Source organism: Thunnus thynnus, chromosome 15 (genome assembly GCF_963924715.1).
Source record: "Thunnus thynnus chromosome 15, fThuThy2.1, whole genome shotgun sequence".
NCBI classification, from domain to species: Eukaryota; Metazoa; Chordata; class Actinopteri; order Scombriformes; family Scombridae; genus Thunnus; species Thunnus thynnus.
Window position 1 is genome coordinate 18,713,399 of NC_089531.1, and position 22,350 is coordinate 18,735,748.

A 22,350-nucleotide genomic window follows, 5' to 3' on the forward strand; every position below is an offset into this window, starting at 1 on the left:
TTACCAGAGATAAAACACAGTTTTTAACATTAAGAATGATTTAAAAAAACAAAACAAAAACAAAACACACATACACACAAAAATTGCAGTTGAGGAACAGACTAAAGCACAACACTCTCCAAAACTTAATTAGTGTTAAATTCATATCTCAATCAAATCCAGAGGCAAAACAACATCCACAAAGGGCACAACCTCCAAAGTCTTCACGAGTTGACTGAAAAATTGGCAACTGTTGAAAGTTCTCCCTGAAGTATTTAACCAACCTGTAGAATGACCATGTGCATACCTGTGGGTGCAAGAGCGGGCAGGAGGCCTATAGGCCTAGACAAAGGAAAATATGAATCAGCAACACTTTAAAATAATGTTTTTTTTCTCTTCTTAAGGCACTATTGTGTCATAAACTTCATCCTATTTAATTTTAATATGAGTTATACAGGATTATTTACCTTATTATGCATTGTTCAAAGGCTGTGTGCCTTTATGACTTGTTTTCTTCAACAAATAAGCTGCAGTGGTTAAAGAAGACAAAACGTAAACACAAAACACAAAAAACTGAAACCATATAGGCCTACAGTAGGAAGATGTATGATTGCATTTCAGTTTTCTGTTGAAACCCACAACTTTATCGCCACATGAAATATAAAGAAACCATCTAAAGAAAAAAAATTGTGGTTCTTCAGCGGTTCTTTGGGGTGGTTGAGGTACACCGCTGCTGTACAAAGAACCTGTTAAGCCCCTGTATGGTTCTTTAGAGGTTCTTCAGCTTAGTTTAGTTTAGTTGGGGACAGAATAAAAATACATTAAAATACAGAGTATTTCCTGAGGATAACACATTAAAGCAGTGGTTGCCAACCTTTTTGCCCCCATGGCCCCCCATGTCTAAGGAAATATTCCAGGGCCATCAAAGGATGGCCTCCTTATTATTTTATACTCTGTTTATTTACCAGTAACCTTACCCATATAAAATCTGTGGTGGTGGGATGCAACAGGACAGCTTGGATGCTGAGAACTGTCAGTTGCAGTTTAAATTCTGTGGGAAGAGGAATACAATTGGAGGATGAGATAAAGGTAAGACTGTAGTCCATGAATGAATGTAAGCTGATAGGAGGCTGGACAGTAGGAGGTGTTTAGGAAGTAAGTTGAATACTCAAGCTTTTCTCCCCAAAATTATGTCACAAACTTCAATAAAAAGGCTATCATTATATTCATATATTAACTGTTATGAGTTATTTATGTAGTCAGTACATTCCCATTTTGGAAGTTTTGAAAAATACGCTCAAAAGAGATGATGTTTTTCATTATGTTGTGGAGGACACAGTTTTTGACGAAGAAACACTTCAAGACTTCATAGATGGATTAATTTTTCAACAGCATGCCTTTTTTAATGGCTCTGAGACACAGTTGAGGCTCCAGTTATATACTGATGAATTTGAAATTGTAAATTGTTTGGGATCCAAAAAGCAGATTCACAAAATTTCAAGTGTCTACTTTGTTCTTGGAAATATTCCTCTGAAGTATTGTTCCAGTCTTCAAAATATACATGTGGCTGTACTTGTCAGAAACTGATGGCTTCAGAAGTATGGTTATGAGCCAATTTTGCATCCTCTTCTTCATGACCTTTGTGAAATTCAGTGCCATGGTGTATCAGTTGACTTTGAAGACCAGTCTCGTGTTCTCAAAGGCTCTGTGATTTCCATTTGTGCTGATAATTTATCAGTCCATTCTTTGGCCAGCTTCAATACTTGTTTTAGTCGGGGACAGATCTGCCATTACTGTCTGTGCCACCACAGTGACACTGGTAACAAAACTGAGGAAAGTGAGTGTATTTTCCAGACTCCTGACACACACTGTAGACATTTACAAGTGCCAGATGATAGATCTTTGTATGGTGTTACTGGACGCTGCCCTTTCGATAAACTGCCTCATTTTGAGGTTACTGAATCCTTTCCGCTTGACTTGATGCATGATATTCTTGAAAGGGTCATCCCACAGGTCCTGAAATTAGTCTTGCTAAAGCTTAGCCATAAAAGACTGGTAACACTGTAGCAGTTTAATGACCAGCTACAACAGTTCCCCTTTGGACAAAATGATGTCACTCACAGGACTGTTTTGCTGAAGCCATTTGCTCTGCAGCAAGGTGTCATCCCAGGAAAAGCAGTTGAAAAACTGACCCTTTTTCGACTCTCACCTTTTTTGATTGGAAGCTTCATCCCTCAGGAAAACACTTACTGGGGTCTCTATTTGCTATTTAGATCTATATGTGACATAGTTCTTGTGCCTGTGATCAAAACAAGTTGGCTGAGTCCACTGTCTGCTCTCATCACAGAATTTCTGAAGAGTTTTCAGAAGCTTTTCCCTGACAACTTCACTCCAAAGATTCACTTTCTGGCTCACTATCCTCGATTAATCAAACAGCATGGTCCACTTAGAGCACATTGGTGTCTCAGATACGAGGCCAAACACCTGTACTTTAAACGCCTTTCATCATTTGTAAACAATTACCAGAGTATTGCAAAGACTCTGGCAAGGCACTATCAAATGCGCCAGTGCTGGGAAGCACAATCAACTGGAAACCTTGGTTTAGAACATGTCCCATACTCTTTCATAGAGATACCTTTGCGTGCACTACCTTCTGAGCTTAGAGAGATTATTGCAGAGGACACTGCTGAATTGAGTGAGACACTCTGGAAAACTACACAACTGCTGTACGACAGAGTCAAATACACCACTGAAGACTTCTTAATCCTTGACCTTGTGCATGTTGAGGAAATCCCAGTTTTTCTAAAAATTATACATATTGTGAAGTACTGCAGTCAGTGGAAATTGTGTGGAAGACTTGGTGCTTCTCTGAGCATCTGCATGCTTATGGTGTCCAATCAACAACTCAGTGGCTGGCCATTACACCTGGGGAGGAAACTGACTTCCACGCCCTTGATGCATACACGGATCAAGAGGACAACCTGTGCATCACACTGCTTCATCAGCCTATGAGATATACTAAGTTATTTGCAACTTCAAATTGATTTAAAATTAATAATCTGTTTGATTGTAGTGATGAACAGAAAGAGGAACACTAGGAATTTGCTTTGATTTCAATGGCACATAGGGCTGTGCAAATATGAAAGGGACAAGGTGTCCATTATCAGGGATTATTGGATGACGGGGAGTCCATTAAAGGCTCTGTATGTAGGAATCAGAAATTCCCTCTCATTAGTGACACCTGTGGCCGTTAAATGTGGTGCAGTCACCATCCTGGTGCTCGCGATGACATGCTTGCAGCGTGAGACTATTGCAGGTGATGTCTTTTTCCTCACTTACATTTCTCATAATTACATAAAAGATCTCTAACATTGTGTTTTGCACCGTGTTTCACCAAAGCTGTGTACGTACGCTTGCTCGCTCACACAGACACACACACAGAGGCTTCTGCTGCACTGTGGCTGCTGACCAGTGAGAGCGAAACCACACTGCCCAACTCGTGCAAATATGTGTTAATCAACCACCTGAACCTGACCCAACCTGCAAACCGACTTTTTTTTACCAACCATGTTTAACTAAACACCAGTAGGCTCAGTGAGCTGTGGCTGGGGATCAACGCGCTGTGGCTGGGGAGCAACAGGCTGTGTCTGAGAAGCAATGAGCTGTGGCTTGGGAGCAACATGCTGCGGTTTTGTTGTGAAATGTGTGCTTATTATGACCTTTGGACTACCAACAGGAAAAACAAAAAGAGTAAGCTATGTTTTGCCATCGCTCTGAAGCTTGTTTTTTGCTCCTTTGTTGAGGAAATAATATTGTTTTAGCTGTGTGTGCTCGGGCGTGGGCAACTTGTCATTGTGGTGGTGTTTTGTTGTGAAATGTGCAGTGGTTGACGGTGGCAGCTAGCTGTTTCATTAGCTGGAGAGCTAATATCTGCAGGGTGTTTCTAGTCAGATAGCACTGTTTTTGGTTGTTGTGTGGTTATGCCAGTCATTTGTTGATGTTAGCGGGAAAGAGGCAAGGCACTTGGGAGCGTGCAAAAATGTCACTTCCGTTGGATTTTCGTGAAAAATCTGGCCTGGGTCCTTCACATAGAAATCAGTCCAAAGGCTGTTACAGACAACCGAGAAAGTCGGGGAAGGTCTCATTTTTTATGTTACATTACTACCCGTTCACTCATTGCAATAAAAAAACATTAATACATGAACATTGCTTCATAATGGGCATTATCCTGCTTATGACATGGTCACATGCCCCCCCAAAAAAGATTAAGACCATTAATTTATATTTTCATATGTTTTGCAATAAAAATCTAAAATTTTTCACAAGCCATAACTCCGTTTCCCTGGGAACGCCTGAGGGTTTGACTAATACCTGGAACAATTATTACCATCCCATAAGGTTCTTATGCTATAGAGACATTGTTCACTACTCCAGTAAATAGGACGAACCTTAGATACGACTTGGCAAGAGGAAATATTTCTAGTTCGCTCAGCTCATAGAAGCCTATGGCTCAGTTATGAGCCAGAAAGCTAATGTTATGCTAGAATTCAAAGTCAGTAACACTGATACAGTTGACAAACAGTAAAAGCAAAAGATGGACAGACAACGGGCGTGGGGTGGCGTGGCGGGCGTGAGACACGGACCAAAAACTATTTATTCATTGAATTTTTGCAGAAAATGTTCTATATTGGGATAGTTATTTGCTAATTATTATTTTTATTCCATTCTGAGGTCAGTTTTGATGGTCATCTCTCTATTGACTTTCTCTTTTCTTCTTCCCATTTTTCCTCGGTAGAGAGCAGTAGTAAGTATTTTCCCACAAAAAACAATGTATCTATAGTTTCTCTGGTGACGAGTAGCAAGATGGTGCAGTGAAACTGTTACATTTTTTTCTGAAAATACTTATTGGAATACTTTTCACACTCATGAAATATGTCCTAAGTAATTCTATGAAAGTTTGTATGAGGGCTGTCTTTAACCAAAGAAAACCTTGGTAAGATATGCCCACAAGCACTGTGATTAGTTAGCTACTCTGGACTCAGGCAGGCCATCTTACTTCTGTGTGAAGGTCTGCAGTCAGTGCAAATCTTGCTTGGTGATCACCAGTTACTTTAGTGTTCAGATGGGTATCTATGATCAAAACAAACGTGGAGATTGCAAAAGATTATTAAAGGGGAATTCCACTCTGTATTTGTAGAAAAGTTGCTTTCTAATGTTAACTACTCACAATGTCACTATCGGAGTGGGAGTGTCAAAATAACGATGAGTTTCTTGTATAGTTTCTGGCACCTCTCCAATACCAACACAGGTAAAATGATGTGTGCATGCACATGACTAACTCATGCTAAAGGGCTCAATAATGGACGTACCTTCTGTGTTAAAGCAGTCGTGAGGAACCGGATTATTATATTGAGGTGCCAAAAAATGTAAACTATAAAAAAAACTTGCTGCTCATTCTGACAACCCAACATCATCATTAGTTAGGTCTATATTGTTGCTACACAGGACAAATCCAGACACAATGACTCATGACTGGCAGAGGCCATAATGACTGTCCATGAAAGCTTTATTGCCGAGTTGCAACCACATGACCCGAGGTACAGACTGATGGCCACACAGTGAACAGACAGGCTTAATAGGGTCAGGTTTTACAGAATGGCTATCTCCATTCAGGCGTGGGTGAATGTAGCTTGCAGTACTCCCTCCTTAAAAAACAAACACTCGACCAGTAAGTGAAGGCAGTTTGGTGTCAAAATGTTGTTTTCTGTAATGTCTTAATAAATGTACGCAAAGGAGCTCTGCGTGTGTCTAGTGTCTAGTTACTACGGCTGGCACTTCACCAACACTAGTAAGCATTTCTCCTTCTGATTTTCATTTTAGGTACCCAACTCATCTTCAGTATATTGAACTTCTCTCAGTTGTGATAATTGACCACACATTCCTCAGGGAAAGTATTGGGTCAGGATATATAAGTTTTCATTTGTATTTGTTTGTTTTTGTATTTTGTTGTTTTCATGCTAAATTTATGATTGATCGTATATAATGGTATGTTTTGTCCCTCGCTCTCAGCTGAAAACTAAAGGTGAGATGAGTGTGTTGTGAAGTGATTGTTCTTTTGTTTATCTCTTTTTGGGGTACCATGTTGCCTGTGTTTTGTTTTTATGTTAACTTTAACTTGTGGCTTATGTTTTTATTGCTTTTATGTTCTATGGTCTTATTTTTAACTTTTATTCTTGTGAAGCACTTTGTGAATTTTATTTCTGTGAAAGGTGCTATACTAAATAAACTTATTATTATTATTATTATTATTATTATTATTATTATTATTATTATTATTAAATGTTTCATCAATAACTACAATCTCTTTTTTTCTCCCCCTTTTGTTTCACAGGATTCCACGCTTGAATCGCTGAGGAATAAGTTTAAGAAGGAAAGGCGGCCACTTTTGGCCAACAATGAAATCATTGTCCTCCAGAACGTAACCACTGTGAAACAATCAGAAAATAACATTGTTTGATCTGATTCACCGGCATTCTCACTACCAGCGCTCCCTCTCATCATTCACTCTCTAGCTCGCTCGACCACTGCTGCTGCTCTCTCTCTCTCTCTCTCTCGCTCGTCTTTTTTAAAAATGAGTCCGGAAGCAGATAGCAAAGCCTAACTTTACTTTCAACGTTAGTTGTCATTAGTTAGTAAGTTGACAATCTGACAGTAAATGTACAGTACAGACTACAGTGTGTCAGTTAATAAATGCCTTAGCTTGTCAAGACCAAGAAAAGTCATGTTTGTTGTTTCCCCAACTGCTGGAAAAGTGAGCTCCGAAGTTAGCAACAATGGGTTATCCTAACCTTACGATGCTAAACAGAGAAATAGAGAACAGGGAAATGTGTGGATGCTCAGTACAAACTCTGTAAACACATCACACAGTCACAGACCAAGCCCCTAGGAACAACGCCCAGCTTTGAAGCCAAATTAACATAGTGGCTAAACTGTGGAATTTCAACTCCCGTGGCTGACAAGGGCCCAAAAAGCCTTTTTCCCACACACAATCATGGGAAAAGGAGCAACTGTAAAACAGTGGATGCATTTTTTTGAGCGTCACAACTGCAAAAATGACTTGTTTCATTATCAGAATTTGATACATCTGGTTTGATCACAGTTCCAAAGTCAAGAGGAGCCACACGATTGAATTGTGTTATCCCCATTCAAGTTAGCCAGAGGGCTAAACTGCAAGTTAGCCGTCTCAGCCAGCAGAAGTCTCTAGTGAGCATGCTCTATGGCGGCTTGGGCCCATAGACCGTGTGCAGTATGTATTCATCTGGGTAATTTCTTTACAGTGGGAAGTGGCTTTTTTGGCTTCATGAGCCACTGAGCAACTTTCATGGAAATGAATGGGGCCCCGCCTCCAACACTGTATCCGTCTTTATACATCCATGTCACTGACACACACAGCATAGCGTATGTTCTACTGAGCCATTGTTAGTTGTTAGCCACCGATTGCAAACCAAAAGTAAAGAAAAAAGTGTGTTTAATGATGGAAATGATAGATTTAACTCTCAAGGCTTCTGTTGGATTAGTTTGTGCCTTAGCCCCAGTTTGAAAATGTGGTGGGTTCTGAATGAACTGTTTGTGTTGCTGCATTGCTGACTTATGAGGCTTTTTGTTTGGAAAGGTGTGCACTGGGTTTATAACCCAAGAAAAACAAGAGCATTATGCAAAATGGAATGCGGCACAATAACTTTTATTTCTATTATCTTGTTTTCATAATCGTCAGAAGCCAAAATCGTAATTGAAAGTAGAATTTAATTAATTGCCCAGGCCTACTATTTACCATACAGCACAGTGGCTCTGAGTCATGCCCATAGGGGGAACACTGCATACACACATTTTTTTGTTTTTTTTTGATGATTGACATGATTCACTTGGATCAAATCAGTAATTCCTGCTTAATCAGGAAGATTCACGTCCCTGTGACAATGATGTCATGTAATGCCACGTGTAGGACATGTTAAAGCTTTTAGAAAAGTTGTCATATTGCAACATATGCAAAAATTCTTACCTCAGTGTAATGCTTGAGCTTGACGACTTCTGGAAAAAAAGGGAGACAAGTGAGGGAAAAATCATGGTTTAGGTTAAAACAGTAAAATGCGGTAAAACAAACAAACAAAAAAAAAGATCTGGCGTTTAACGGCACAAAAATGCCCGACGTGACGGTTCAAATGTATCATTTACCGTCATGAAAATGCACGACATAACGTAAATGGTCAAAATCTCTGGCTAAAATGTCCCAATGTCATGAAAAAACTGTCCTGTTTAATGGCATGAAAATGCCCGACATAACAGTCAAAATCTCCAGCTAAAATATCCCGACGTCAAAGTTTAGCTAAAACTTAGCTGCTAATGTTACCTAGCTAACGTAATGTTAACATTACTTGCTTTGTTTCAGTCGTCAGTCAAAATGTACACCCTTAGCTAGGACATTAGACATTTTCAATGTTTTGAATTCTAAATTCTGTTGTTGTTTTAAATTCTAATTCTAATTCTAAATAATAGTTCTCAATGTTACCTCTCAAACGCGATGCTACCTCTCTTCTAGAAAAGTGGCTGAATACAGTGGGAGTAGTCCAGGCATGCTATCTGCTTCAAGTTCTTGTGGCATGCTTCCTGTGTGATAAGGTTACCTGCGTGCATTCAGCAGGAGCAACTCTGATTGGCTGCAAATCGATTGCCATGAAAATTGTTTGCTGGAAGCAGAAGTGTTCCACATTTTGTTGGCAGACTCCGTCTGTCATGTATTTCTGGCCATGGTCATTGCTCCAATCCTTTGCTATAGTTTAAGAATAGGCACCATAAACATTAATGTAAAAGTACAAATAGTATAGACAATGGAGTGCAAATTATTAACGTCTTTTTTTTAACTTTATTTAGTTTTAGTTTTTTTTATTTAGTTGCAATTGTCATTTTTTGACTCATTTTATTTTCTTAATTTACAAAATTACAATGTGCCTGCTGGTTGATTTAAAAAAAAAAAAAAACAACAACACTGAAAGCCTACCAAAGAGGCAAGCAACATATGGTATAAGAATTTTTTTTTGTTGATATATTTTTAAAATTGAGAATAGAGAATTCTAACAACAAATGTTGGTGTACATTTGTATGAGTTTGGCATATCCCATCTGCAATTTAGTGCCCTATCCCATTTTACAGTAAAGAAGATAAGCTCATATCCGGGTTAGAAATAAAAAATTAAAAAATCAAATTTTTCCCAAAAATTATTATTGTGTAAAAAGCACTTTGAGTATTTGGAGGACTATATGTACAGTCCATTTACCATTCATTTACCATTTTCACAGGAAAAATTGTTGAAAATTGTCAAAGGTCACAGCACTTCCATTTTGTTCTCTATGGCCCCCTTTACACCTTGCATTAAAATATGTTTTGGGTGATTGGATTGCATTTGGATAATGCTTGACCACATGAAAGTAAATTCACCCAAGATGCACCGAGGACGGATTGTGATCCGATTGGCCAAAACAGGGATGCATTGTGACCACATTGAACACAAGTATAAATGCAATTGCTTTGTCAATCCACATACAACTATGTGGGCGGAAAAACATAATCATGTGAGACTGTTCCAAATCAACAAGGTAGCAGCCATTAGCCAGTTAGTGAACTAAGCTTCAAGCAAGAAAGCTGCAAGAAGCTATGGTTATTCAAGACACTCATGGATGGAGTCAAGACGAGACCAAGTGTCTGCTTTCAATTTAGCCCATACAATAGCACAGCTTCACGGAAGGCTACTATCTTTTTTTTTTCACACATCCTCCACGTGCAAACAAGAGGAGGATGTGACATTCGGTTGTTTGAGCTGGACGGAGCGATCGGATCTCAATCGGATGTCAGTGTGGACACTGGAGACATATATTAATACCAGGTGTAAATGTTATCAGGTCAAATCATATCTAGATACAGTCTGGATATGAGACACATTTTAATGCAAGGTGTAAAGGGGGCTTATATGTCAATTGAAGAGCATTGGAAGCCATTCCAAAAAATGTATTTGTGTCTCTGAATAACAAGGTAAGGCTTCATCTCTGGCCTAATCTCATGTGGTTTGGTTCCTGACTTTCCAGGTGTTCCTGGAGGAAAATCTTGGCAAGCCTCCCTGATTGGAGCTACTTTCGCCCTTGTTCACAATATGTAATGGATTCTGATCAGTCAATTGATTGGTCAAGTGGCATTCGAAAAACTGAATCTGAAGATTCCAGAAATAAAATTATTATTCTCTAACCCTACAAAGGTCAGAGGTTCGCAGAGGGTGACATGGCCGTCATAGCTCGGAAATTATAAGACTTCCCAATCATCAGTAGAGTGCTGCGATCTGTGCTGTGGTGGAACAATTTCTCTAATGTTAACCCTTCACTGACAGGTCACGGTTTGACCTCTGCAAACACCAATTGGGACAAAAGTTGAATGCATCGAAGGCTGGGACCTGGGACCACTGACACTAGAATCTTCATTTCGAGGGGTTAGTGACTTAGTGTGCAGTGTGTTTCAAAATAGGGCAGATTCAACCCTCAACCTGTTACCAAACTTTTTCAGATGTCAAAGGTCATAGTGCTTCTACAAACAGAATTTTGTTCTCTATATGTTCCATTGAGGACCATTGGCAGCCATTCCAGTAATTTTTAAAAATTTAACTCTACACACACAACACAACAGTTTTTATGACATAAAATGCACTTATCTAACAATCAAATATTTTAATTAATATAAATGTGGCAATAAAGTAAAAGTCAAAATCTGTTAAAATTTAATTTTTTTATTGTCTAATAGGATAGTTAATACCCTGTGTGTTTTCAGTTTATGTATATAAAGTAGTGGTCAATTTATACAAAATTAAAAATATTTCTCTCTTTAGTCATACATTTTCTTGCAATTGTACAATTTTAAATGTATTATTATGGTATTTTTATGTATTTGACAGTGATATATCTCCATGACAAAAGCAATTTTTTGTAAAATTACAGAAAATTCTGCTACTTTTACTTTATTTTTATGGTTAGTTTTGGTGAAATTGACATTTAGAAGCTGTTAAAAAACAGATATTTAATGTATTCCATTTTTACAGATTTCTTTTGTTAAATCACATGACACATTTCAATAAACAGTTTATTCTTGTAATTTTAATATGATTTTTCTTTTAGCTTGAAATACAGGGAAAACATTGTAAAATATTTTGGGAAAACTAAAAGTTTTTTTTTTAAAGTGTATATGAAAAAAATGTATTGAAAACATACTACAGTACATGAATAGGCTAAAAACTGAAAGTGTCAGTAGAGGATGTTCATGTGTCTGAATTGGTCATAGACCTGAAAAGGTCAAAGTACAAGGTGTTATTAGGGAATGTATTGCTGTTGCTGCAGGAAATGGAAACTTATGATCTTTTATTATACCCTAATGATTAACTGAAAACTATGCAATATCATCTCTCAAAGAGTAACAGAAATGTGTAGTAGGCTAGTAAAAAACATATATGCAGAATATAAGTAAGTATGTCAAATACATTATTTCACACTTAGTTTAAAATGAGTCATCATAAGGTGATGACATTTATTTCAGCAACTGTTTATGGATTTCCATTGTTGTCGGTGTTTTGTCAGTATTTGGTACAAATATCAAAGCCTCAGGTAAAACTATGAAGCCCATCCACTGTCTCTAATTGTGGTGGACAGTACAGCATGGTAAAGATAATATAACAGACATACTTTTCCTACAAGTCAAACACCTAGATTTTGTTATGAAAAAGAAATGCAAACCCTTTATTACATTTATATTCATTTACTTACTTACAGTATTGGCTGTCTTTATTCCTTGATATCAGCCATGCAAGTGCACATTAGGATTGAAATTATTATGTCGTTTCAGTCTCTTAATGATAATGATGTGAAATGTATTGTATTTATCTACTTGGAGCTCCTGAAAATACATACAAAAGAAGCTTTAAAGTTAGTTGCCTGTAAACAGTTCTCATATGAAGATTTCAAGAGGAATTATTCAGATACAAGATATAAATATTATCTGACCACATTATTTTGATATAAACAAATCTTGCATTAAAGGTAAATACTTGCCTCATGCAGCTTTGGACAAATTATTTCTTAATTTACACTGTATGGTATTTCATGATGTTTTAGTGTTGTGTAAGGCGTTCTCCCCCTGCAGGGCAGTCAGAGATCAGCCAGACAGCAGCAACTGTATAACACCAATGCAGCGTGGACAAAATAATAGAAACCATTTATGCTACGGTAGCACTACAGTAAATACCATTGTGGCAAGGCTCATAAATTTCATTGGCATTTTTCTACTATTAATTACCAACATTGAATGAAAAACCTTAAATGGCTTTAAAACAAATACCAAGTCAAGGAAAAATACACATTTAAGAATCTCAGCAATAAACATTATAAGTATTGTCAACAGTGTATGCAGAAGTGTATTCTAAGATGTTCAAGAGTAGTACTAGTCTTGTTCCCCATTATCCTTTCGTGCTGCCAGAGAAAGAGCACTGTACTCATTTGCTTGTTATATTACAACCACTCATATCATCTTCCATTTGCATTTTTGCTAAGCTGTGTGCATCAGAAGCTGGCCTAGCGTTTACAGTTTTTGCAAGCAAGGAACATCCAATTATCTTTATGTTTATTCAGCATCTTGCATGTCATCTGGTTGAAAGATCTTCAACTGCAAATTATTATTCTCATTTGTAAAATTTCAATATCACAAAATAAAACTTTATTTAGAGTGAGGGGAAACGAACGACCGCGGTAAAGAAACAAAAGAGAAGCCAGGTGGATGAATCCGAATAAATACACCTTTTATTTGACTGATTAACAGATCTGATTATACAAACGCCAACACAGAGCTCTGAAATAACAGGACCAATCAGCGAGACAATGACTGTACATTCTTGATGTGACCCTCCCATACTCGGACCCCCCCCGCCCCCCATCCCTTTCCCACCCACCACGCTGCCCGCAGTAACTATGGAACTGAATCACTAGTGCTTCTTTCTGTACAAGTAAAGCTCAGCTACCCACCCACCCTTTTCCAGTGCGCTGTCTGTTATCTACAGGTTTGAGCCGTGTGAGGGAGTTTGGCCAATTGTAGAATTTGGTGCTGTGATGGACCTCAGGTGTCTTCTACACAGGACTAGTGCTTGACTGTGAAGTTTGATTCTGTAGTATATTTTTTTTGTCAGGTTTTGTTTGAGTAGTCTAGCAGACATGGCTGCCGTAATAATAGTGTATGCACTGTATTTAAACAGCTTGTAGTGTAAGAGCATAGTCATGTTTTTTTTTGCCTTTTGGTTGACAATGCAAACAGCCAAAAATCTCTCAACGTACAAGTCTAGGTTGTAATAACATCCTTCATTTTCTCTTATCTGCTTTGCTCTCACTCTCTCATACTCACGCACATACACACACACACTCTCTCTCTCACAAACACACACACATACATACACAAATACTAGTATGTTCATCCCTTCATCTTAAAAAACAAGACTCTTTGCAATTTTGTTTCAGGCATTTTTTTGTTTTGTTCTCGAACTCTTCCTCTGTCCAAACGTGACTTGCCTCACATACGTTAAACACACAATCACGCAATCACCCCTAGTCTAAGTGCAGTTTCCTCAACATGCGCCCTTCAGCAGTTCCTACCGTAAAAACACTAACTGTACCATCACAATAAATGGATGGATAAAACATCCACGCTTTCATTCTTGCCATTTATCCTTTTTCAACCTACCTCTCACTTCTTCTCATCCCAACCTTCACACCCACATTGGTCCCCCATACCCATTAACTCTCATGTAACAGACAGTCTTGTATGTAACAGTGACAAATACTCGCCCTCGGTGTAACAGCCAGGAAGGGAAGAAAGAGGGGGGGGTGGGGTGAGGGTGGAGTGGTGGAATGAGTTTGTGGGAAAGGGAGCAGGGGAAGAGAGGGCGAGTTCTTCTCTTTGAGGACAGTGAAAGATGACGGGGAGCAAAAACTGTGTCCACCTTTCCTTTTCCCCTGCTTCCCTCTTTGTTCCCCTGCTTCTTTGTGATGGAGCAGAGAGCGAGCGTAGAGGGAGGAAGGGCAAAAGAGGTGGAGGGTGACTGAGGTGGAGGAGGAGAGAAGTAGAGCAGGGTGAAGCGTGTTGGTCTTCATGTGTCCTGGCCGTCGGTGGCAGGGGTCTCGTGGGCATTGGGCAAGTCTGAGTCAGTCTCCCGGCTGGATATGCGGTCCAGCTCCGCTTGTACATCACTCAGGCCCAGCTTCGAACCTGTATCCATTATAGGCAGACACAAAAGGAACACAAACATTTGTAATACTGTATGTTAGAGGGAAATCTGTCAAATCGTTAAACAAGCATGCAGAAATACAATATTAGCCAGTGCAATGAATAATAGTGCGCTTTCATAGCATTAACATTAAGTGGCACCTTGGCACAAAGGTGATTACACATGGTTAGAATTAGGGCTGGGTCAAATATTTAATGCTAACAATATACTTGCAACAGTCTTCTTTGACATGTAAAATATGTCAACATTAATTTTATGGGGATGATCTTAAATGGCTTTTACTTAATGAATTAACAAAAAAGAAAGGAGAGGACAAATGCTAGTGAAAGCAGGACGAGTTGCAATTTCCTGCCCAGTTTGTTTGGCATTTCTGTGCCCAGCGCACTGCGCAAAGCACCCAAGTAGAGGGACAGGTGCAGGCAAGTGGGACTTTCATTCAAATCAGGAAGCACAAAGCGAGTTGATGGTATTTCGAGGACATTTGGTCTTAGAAAAGTTTCAATGAGAAAAGACATCTCACAACCAGCTCTGTCAGCAGCTTCACTCAGCTGATCATTTTGTGATTCTGTCAACAAGCTGCAAATGCATTTTGTGAAAACAGTCCTTTGTTAATACTAAGTAAAAATGAAATGGCGTTTCTTAACCTTTTTGAACCACACCTTCAAGTTACTGGTAGTCAATATGGAACAATGTTTCATTCAGGTTTCTGTGTTGCATTATGACAAATAAATTAGTTTACCATATGTTGTAATTATCCAGTATGAAGCACACCTCTGTGGGAAATCATACCTTATCTAACATCATTCTGACATGAGATTTAGTTTCATGCATTTTATTTCTACCTAACCTTGTTTTTTTGACTAACTTTATTCAGCGTTTATTGGCTTGGCTATGGAGAAATATCTGCCATAAGCCATTTCACTGAGACTGCATGAATATATGGGTATATATTACACATAGCCAATTCTTTTCAGTATAAAGATATACGTTTTTCCCCCCATATCGCCCAGCCTTAGTTAGAATCATGTGTAATGTTTGTGGCAGATATTAGTTATGAGAAATGCAATGCAACATGCCCAAAAAAAAAAAAAAAAGAAAAAAAAAAAGAGGGGAGTAGATTGGAGTCAGGGTATTAGAAGGGGAAACATAATGGGTCCAGCTGTCATTAAATAATTTACAAGTCAAATTGAACTGACAGGTGCTTTTTATGCCACCCAAGTAGGTGAAAAAAAGGAACTCTGAGACAAGTTGGCCTTTGGTGTTTTCTACATGGTGGTGGATCTGGCCACTAATGTGAAATCCTGTTCTGATACGTATAAGCCAAGTCCAATTAAACCATCTAGCAGTTGTTGTTTTGCAAATGATTAACTGGTTCTTTAAAACAACAAAATGAAGGCGTACAGTGAAAAAGTAATTCAGTGGTGATGGGATCATCTCCTGGACCACTACAGTTCTAAGCCTGGGTAATTCCTGACTTAACAAAGCAACAAGAACTTTCATATAATCTGCATGTTAGAAAACTATAAACATACAAAGAAATAAACATGATTTATTGCCCTCAGGTCTATTTTTTTATGTGTTTGTAAAAGAAGTAAATGGGTGACACAGGAGGTTTGATCCCAGCATTGTTCCTCCTTGGATGCTGGAGAAAGTTGAAGGTTCAGGAAAGAAAGGGGTCAAAGGGCGTAAAGGGTTCAGAACGAAAAAATGACATACACAAGCAATAATAAATGAGGAATATCTCGCTCACACACACCTTAACGTGGCCAGCATCCTCTGACTAGTGCACGCACATACACACATTATGAATGAACACATACACACGTTATGAACGATGTTAACAGTGAGACTGCACAGCAAAGTGTAGTGAGTGTAGTTATTAATGAGAGACAGTTCACACAAGCTATAGGCATAAAGGTGATGGGTGTGTATTTGTGTGCTTGGGAGATGCACTCAGACACCTTCATGATCTTTTTACCATGTATTATGTTCAAGATGTCTGGAGTAGAGGACAGAAGGAGAGTAAAGAAATGAAAAAAAAATGAGGGATTGGAATTGAGGGGTGAAAAGTCATAAATCAAAAAGAAGCCAACTGCTGAGGAATGACAGAGGAGAAAGTCCTTTCAAACACAAATGAATGATCACTTTCTTGAGGATACAAAACCAGAGCTACCTCAAAAAAAAGTGTGTGTGTGTGTGTGTGTGTTCTCACCTGACTTGCGTACAGTTCCTGGAGTGTTGTTACCACCACCCGGCGTCCCGGGCCCTCCTGTTCCCGCTTTCTTTGTCAGTAGACTGTTGAAGAAGTTGGCCAAGACACCCTCACTGGTTTGACCTGCAGCATACAGGTAATAAAGTTATAAAAACACACACAATGGTCAAGGGTGGTGGCTCTGTGTCTGTGAAGCAATAAAACACATGATGTACCTGACTGTGGCATTGCGTTAGCTACGTTGGCCGCTGCAGAGCGATTACTCGTCCTGGGGGAACCGGTGGGTGCTCTGCTGGTGGTGTCCTAGGGGTATAAACAGTCTCTCTCACACATATGGACATATAGGGTTATACTTAATGTTATGAGCCACAAGTAGAAAAAAAAAATGGAGCACTCACCACCGGTCGTCCTGCTGTCACAGCGGGCTGTTTGGCGAGCAGTGACTGCAAATTAGAGCACAATATGCACACTTACTCCAATTAGTATTTAATTAACATATCAAGACCCTCAACTCAGATCTAACTGGAATACCCGCAAGCAGCAAACCAACTGGCATTAGCTGAAGTGAAATGCTTTCTGACCTGCAATTTTACCAGAAACACTTGGTCGTCTTCAGCCTGAATCTCCTTTTCATGTACAATCTGGTGAGAGGCAAGAATTAAAAATGTTTTGATGAGTCTTTTTCGCTTCCAGCTCTTCTTTATAACAGTACAACAGCTACAGTAGTAGACTAGATTGGATAAAACACTCATGGTCCCTGCAGGGATGTGCGTTTAAGATAAGTGCATTGGCTGTGAAATGCAAAAATGGTACAGAAGGAAATGATACGTTACATAATCAGTCTGTTGCATTGTAAGATTAGACCGCCAAAAGAGGATCCCTTCAAGTCTCCATACCTTTCTGACAGGCGGTTTGACGACTACGTCCTCAAAGCTGTCGTCTGATTTTACTGTTTGGAAGTTCTCGTGAAGTATAGCGATCTTCTTCTCATTGTCCCAGCCTGATGGACTGGTAGTGGAGAAGCAGAGAGAGAGAGGGTTACAAGCCAAATACAGGCAGTGAACATGGAAGGAGACACACACACACACGCATGCACGCACACACAGGCTTACATGAAGACAGCGTCTCTTTCCACCACTTGTGCAGGGCAGTGGAACGGAAAGCCGTAGAGTCTGTGGACCAGATATTTATATAGCACGTCCAGGTTCTTCATCTCCTTCACTGATGTGTAAACCAGCGATGCCCCATCTGTCACGGCTGTCAAGGATATTTCCAACACCACAACACAACATACTGACATTAAAAAAACTCCATATCTTAATAACAGGGGCACAAATTTCTAACATTATACAGAAGAACTAAGACAGTGTGAAGTCTTGGCTCATTTTTAATGCCATGACCCCAGAAATTTGAATTCTGTTTCCAGTCAGCATTGACAGGAGAAAATCACATCAAATCAAATTTATTTATAAAGCACATTTAAAAAACAACAGTTGTCCAAAGTGCTGTATAATAAAAAAAATGACTGAAAAAAAATTTCAAGGAGTGCTGAGTAATCTATGACATTTATCGAACTCTCCTTGTAACAAAGCAATATCAACAACAGTAGTGCAGACACAGCTTACAATGGCCAAAATACTGCTTACAATGGCCAAAATACTGCAAAAATTATGTTGTTGGGAACTTTGCCTTTGGCCCTGAGAAGAAAATAAATTGTACTGCCGGTCACTCAGTTGTATCAGCATCCTTCATCTCTAAACAGATGGGAGGACAAAGCCAGAAATTCCAGTACCTGACCTGGAAATTGCAGGGTCAATGATACTGATCAACAGCCCCATTAAAACCCCTGCATATACTGCACGCCATAGTTGTTATGCATTACTGTAAAGGATACACTGCAGGCAGAAATGTCTGATGTGGGACTGGATGAAGTCCAGGTGTTCGTCTCTGTAGTCGTGCTCCTTCTCCAATGTGCTGATGGCATCACACTGTGGACAGATAAGTAGGAGTCAGACAGAGGTGAATGTGTTTGTGTGTGTGTGTGTGTGTGTGTATGACACAACAAATCAGCATCGTGCTGCTTTGAGACAAACCCTTTCAGATGACTTCATTCTAAAATGACCAAACAATGATGCTCTTTATAGCATATAGTGGACCACATGCAGTTATAATTTAAGCTGAAGTGTGTTTTGACACGAAAGCCAGCAGTGAGTGTGTGTGTACCTTGGTACAGACAACCACCACTGGTATGCCCAGGTTGTGTGTGAGTGTGTTCTCTCCTAATGGCAGCAGCACGCTCTCCTCCTCTTCACTCCTCCTCTGCGGGGTCCCGTCCTCCCCGCTGCCTGGCTCTGTGTACTCCTGGAACTGCTTTACAACTACATACACACACACACACACACGCACACAGCATTAATGTACACGAACAATCATAAACAGAGGCTACAGTTCTAAATTATTATCAGCATTATCATTTTCATAACTGTATTTGCTGCTTGGGTTTATTACATTTTATCTTATAAGCAGTAATTATAATTTATGTGTGAGATATTGTAGATGCTGGCTTCCTCTTGTGTGGAAAAGATGTACTGCGCCACCATTACTGCAGGAGCTGCCATCCCATGTGAAACAGCTTCTGGTATCAATGGAGAGATGTAGTATCACATAGCGTTCCTCAGGGCTCTCAACATAAGGTCTGTGGACCTCCGTTGAGCCTTAAAGCAGGATTCAAGAAGTCCCCAGCATCCCTGAATTTCTAGATTATTTTATTAACTTTAGGTTAGCATGAAACAATGTACTACTGTGACCATTTTGATTATAGTTTTTACCAACAATAACCCTATCAACTTACAGTGGAGAGAGTTTTGTTTTTCCAGATTTTTCAGAGTACACACCTTCTCAGATAGGACTCCTTACACAACACCCTAGCAGGATCTGTGGTCCATGTTAATCTTTTTACACGGGCTACTTATCAAAAGTACTGTTTTCACACTTCTAAGAACATTTCTGTGAAGAAACACCGATGTATATTTTGTTTTCTACTTCAGCTACTAGTCAGTCTAACTGCTGTCAGTATGACTCACGTCTGTGCTCCAGCTCCCGCAGTGTTTCCGGAGGGACCCGGAGTTTGTCGATGTGTTCCCTAGCGACGGCGGCCCACTTCTGGAGAGAGTCCAGAGCGTTCCATGGCCGTGACATGTCAACCGTTATCAGCAGCAACGTGTTGCTGATTGCGTCCACTGGTACAGCTACTCCTTGCAGACCTTTGTGGTAAAGGTCTCCGTCTAACACCCAGGCATTACACCTGGTTTGATCTAAACACACACACACAAAATAGACCAAGGGAAATACACACACACACGATTATTTTAGAGGTACTCTGTTGATTCTAGGATGACAATTCATCAGTCTATGAACTGCAATCAGTTGCAAGTTACCATCAATGTCGTCGTCATGGACACTGAAGTAGAGGTACTCCAGACCACGCCCTTTCATATACTCTTCAACTCCCTGTAGCTTAGCAACCAAGGTGGTCTTCCCCGATCCCACTTCACCTACACACACAAAAATAGGTAAATAACAGAATTATGGCCAGTAGAATAAAACAGGGTTTTTCCATGCCAGCATTCACTGCTGTAACAACAACAAAAACAACAACAATAATAATAATAATGATGATGAGTTTAATACTTAACTCATATTACTTCCAGTTTAAAGTATAGTTTGAAATGGCTAGAATTGAATTTAGAGTGGTAGACTAACTGAGAGCCAACATACCACACCATTGCTGAGGTTGCATTATGATAGATAGATAGATAGATAGATAGATAGATAGATAGATAGATAGATAGATAAATACTTTATTAATCCCCAGGGAAATTTAGACATCCAGTGACTTATACTCATACAAAACACCAATACACACAAGAATAAAAGAATAAAAACACAACAGTAAAGTGATAGTCTAGCCACCAGGACTACTACAGAGAACTGTCACTATGATAGACCATGTGCATATATGAGTGTATGTGTAAATGCAAGGTGATTAACAGTGCAAGAATAATAATTACTGTGAATAATATAAAATACAAATTGGAGATAAATATATAAACAAATACAAATAATTCATAAACAAGTAAGCACTACCTCCACGCAGCAAGGATAACAGACATGTTGGCATCTTGGATGTGGTGTGCACACTTGTACATCACTGTCCAAAATTTGGATTGCACAAAACCTCATGCACACACACACACACAGACACACACACACACACACACACACACACACACACACTGCAAACAATCCAATCATTTTTGACAAACAGCGTCATTATGATATGACTGAATCTTTTTATGCAGCCAAATTAAAACGCTACTGAAAAGTTATCTGTATTTCTCTTGGCATTATTGCTAGTAACAGCACACCATTGTTATTGCTATTGTTGTCGAAGCTGCATCCATTCTTGCACCATGCCATGTGCATGTATGCCGACAGGGGGACTCGATGCATCATAACGCAATGATGCTGCTCATGGATGGATAGCATAACAAAAACTGACAAATGGCCTAAATGCCACACTATCACACCCATAACCAACTCGCTGATTAGCTGGAACCGGTAGCAGGCAGCGGATTATCCTGGGCGGATGTGTAGATGGTGTGTGTGTGTGTGTGTGTTTGTGTGGACAGCAGCGGGACAGGGAGGCACCCTCTCCGCCTCAGTCACATAAAGCCCCCGTTAAAAAACACACACACACACACACAGGCTGACGGTTCACCTCGTCCTCTCTGCACCATCTCTGCCTAGCTGCTACTAGCATGCTAGAATGACTTGCAGTGTTTCAAAGCGGCCCGTTTCTCTCTCACAAGACGATGATGATGTACTGTGTGGTTGTGTGTGTGTGTGTGTGTGTGTGTGTGTGTGTGTGTGTGTGTGTGAGTGTGTGCGCGCATTTGTGTGTGTAGGCGCTCGGGAAAAATACACCTGTCTCTCTTTGCTAGCCGCCGACGCATCATCAGCTACAAGGCTTGAACACAAAAGCACCATTCCTCCAGAGCAAGCTGGCTTTGTTATGGAGCTGTATTAAGTCTACCAGGATGACATGATCACCAGCTCATGAGCTATCCAAGCTATTGGCTAGCCAGCAGACTGCAGACACACACACATACACACACACATACACACACAGAGATACACACCCATAACCAGGACATTTTTCCCGGACGGTAGCTTCGATCTTGAATGGGTTGATACTTCACTCAGGATGGTCGACCTGCAGACAGAGCAGCCCCGTTACAACACGGCCAAACACAAGGCTTCATTCATTAATGACAGCTAGCCTAGTTAGCAGGCTAGCTGTCAAACCATCCTCATCACACAGCACAATAGACTCTCGTCCCCCTCCGCAAACCTTCCTCACAATAACCCAGCTTTAACTTCTTTACACCCACCACAAGTTCTGCCCGTCATCCTCTTCTGGGTTGGAGTTCTCCAGTGTGCTCTTAGGTCCAGTTGAGGTGGAGGATAATAATGCACTCCTCCCTGAAGTCGCCATCTTCGCAGGGGCTTGTAAACCGAGCAGAGCGCCCGGATGTAGCAGCTCTGTGCTAACCCCAGCCTGGTGCACATGCACGCCGGGGCCGGGGCGTGGTCCGCCCGCCCGCACAAAGCTGCGGGTCTGCTCCAGACATGAGGATGATCTCATCCGCAAAGTGACAAATCTGGACTGACTGAGCATCCACACCACATTCAATCTGAGTATACCATCATTCAGATCAAAAATAAACCTGTAATGAATTGG

At 40.0% G+C, this 22,350-nt stretch overlaps 1 protein-coding gene and 1 long non-coding RNA gene across 3 annotated transcripts; both read right to left on the minus strand.

Moving 5' to 3' along the window:
* Positions 1-4,258: 4,258 nt before the first annotated feature.
* On the minus strand, positions 4,259-9,204 carry LOC137197751 (uncharacterized). Its single transcript, XR_010931501.1, has 3 exons — positions 8,546-9,204; positions 8,039-8,067; positions 4,259-5,109 (listed from the first exon to the last, which is right to left on the minus strand). It is a non-coding gene; the product is annotated as an uncharacterized lncRNA (long non-coding RNA).
* Positions 9,205-12,838: 3,634 nt separating this feature from the next.
* Positions 12,839-22,302, minus strand: dync1li1 (dynein, cytoplasmic 1, light intermediate chain 1). 2 transcript variants are annotated; one of them, XM_067611145.1, is made up of 14 exons: positions 22,001-22,302; positions 21,749-21,822; positions 19,985-20,101; positions 19,631-19,861; positions 18,771-18,925; positions 18,442-18,535; positions 17,660-17,795; positions 17,444-17,555; positions 17,129-17,188; positions 16,946-16,990; positions 16,763-16,850; positions 16,548-16,670; positions 16,314-16,334; positions 12,839-14,316 (listed from the first exon to the last, which is right to left on the minus strand). In XM_067611145.1, the coding sequence occupies exons 1-14, from the start codon at positions 22,285-22,287 to the stop codon at positions 14,198-14,200; spliced, it is 1,662 nt and encodes a 553-aa protein (XP_067467246.1). In that variant the 5' UTR covers positions 22,288-22,302; the 3' UTR covers positions 12,839-14,197. The 2 variants fall into 2 exon arrangements, with proteins under 2 accessions (XP_067467246.1, XP_067467247.1); XM_067611146.1 differs by lacking the exon at positions 16,314-16,334.
* Positions 22,303-22,350: the final 48 nt, after the last annotated feature.

Excerpts from the sequence above, each read along its gene's own strand:
- dync1li1 (XM_067611145.1), bottom strand. The coding sequence starts at position 22,287 with ATGCTCAGTCAGTCCAGATTTGTCACTTTGCGGATGAGATCATCCTCA. Across the intron at positions 18,536-18,770 it reads TGGTGGTTGTCTGTACCAAG|TGTGATGCCATCAGCACATT; the intron begins GTACACACACAC and ends ATCTGTCCACAG. Across the intron at positions 17,189-17,443 it reads TCAAACCGCCTGTCAGAAAG|ATTGTACATGAAAAGGAGAT; the intron begins GTATGGAGACTT and ends GCCTCTCACCAG.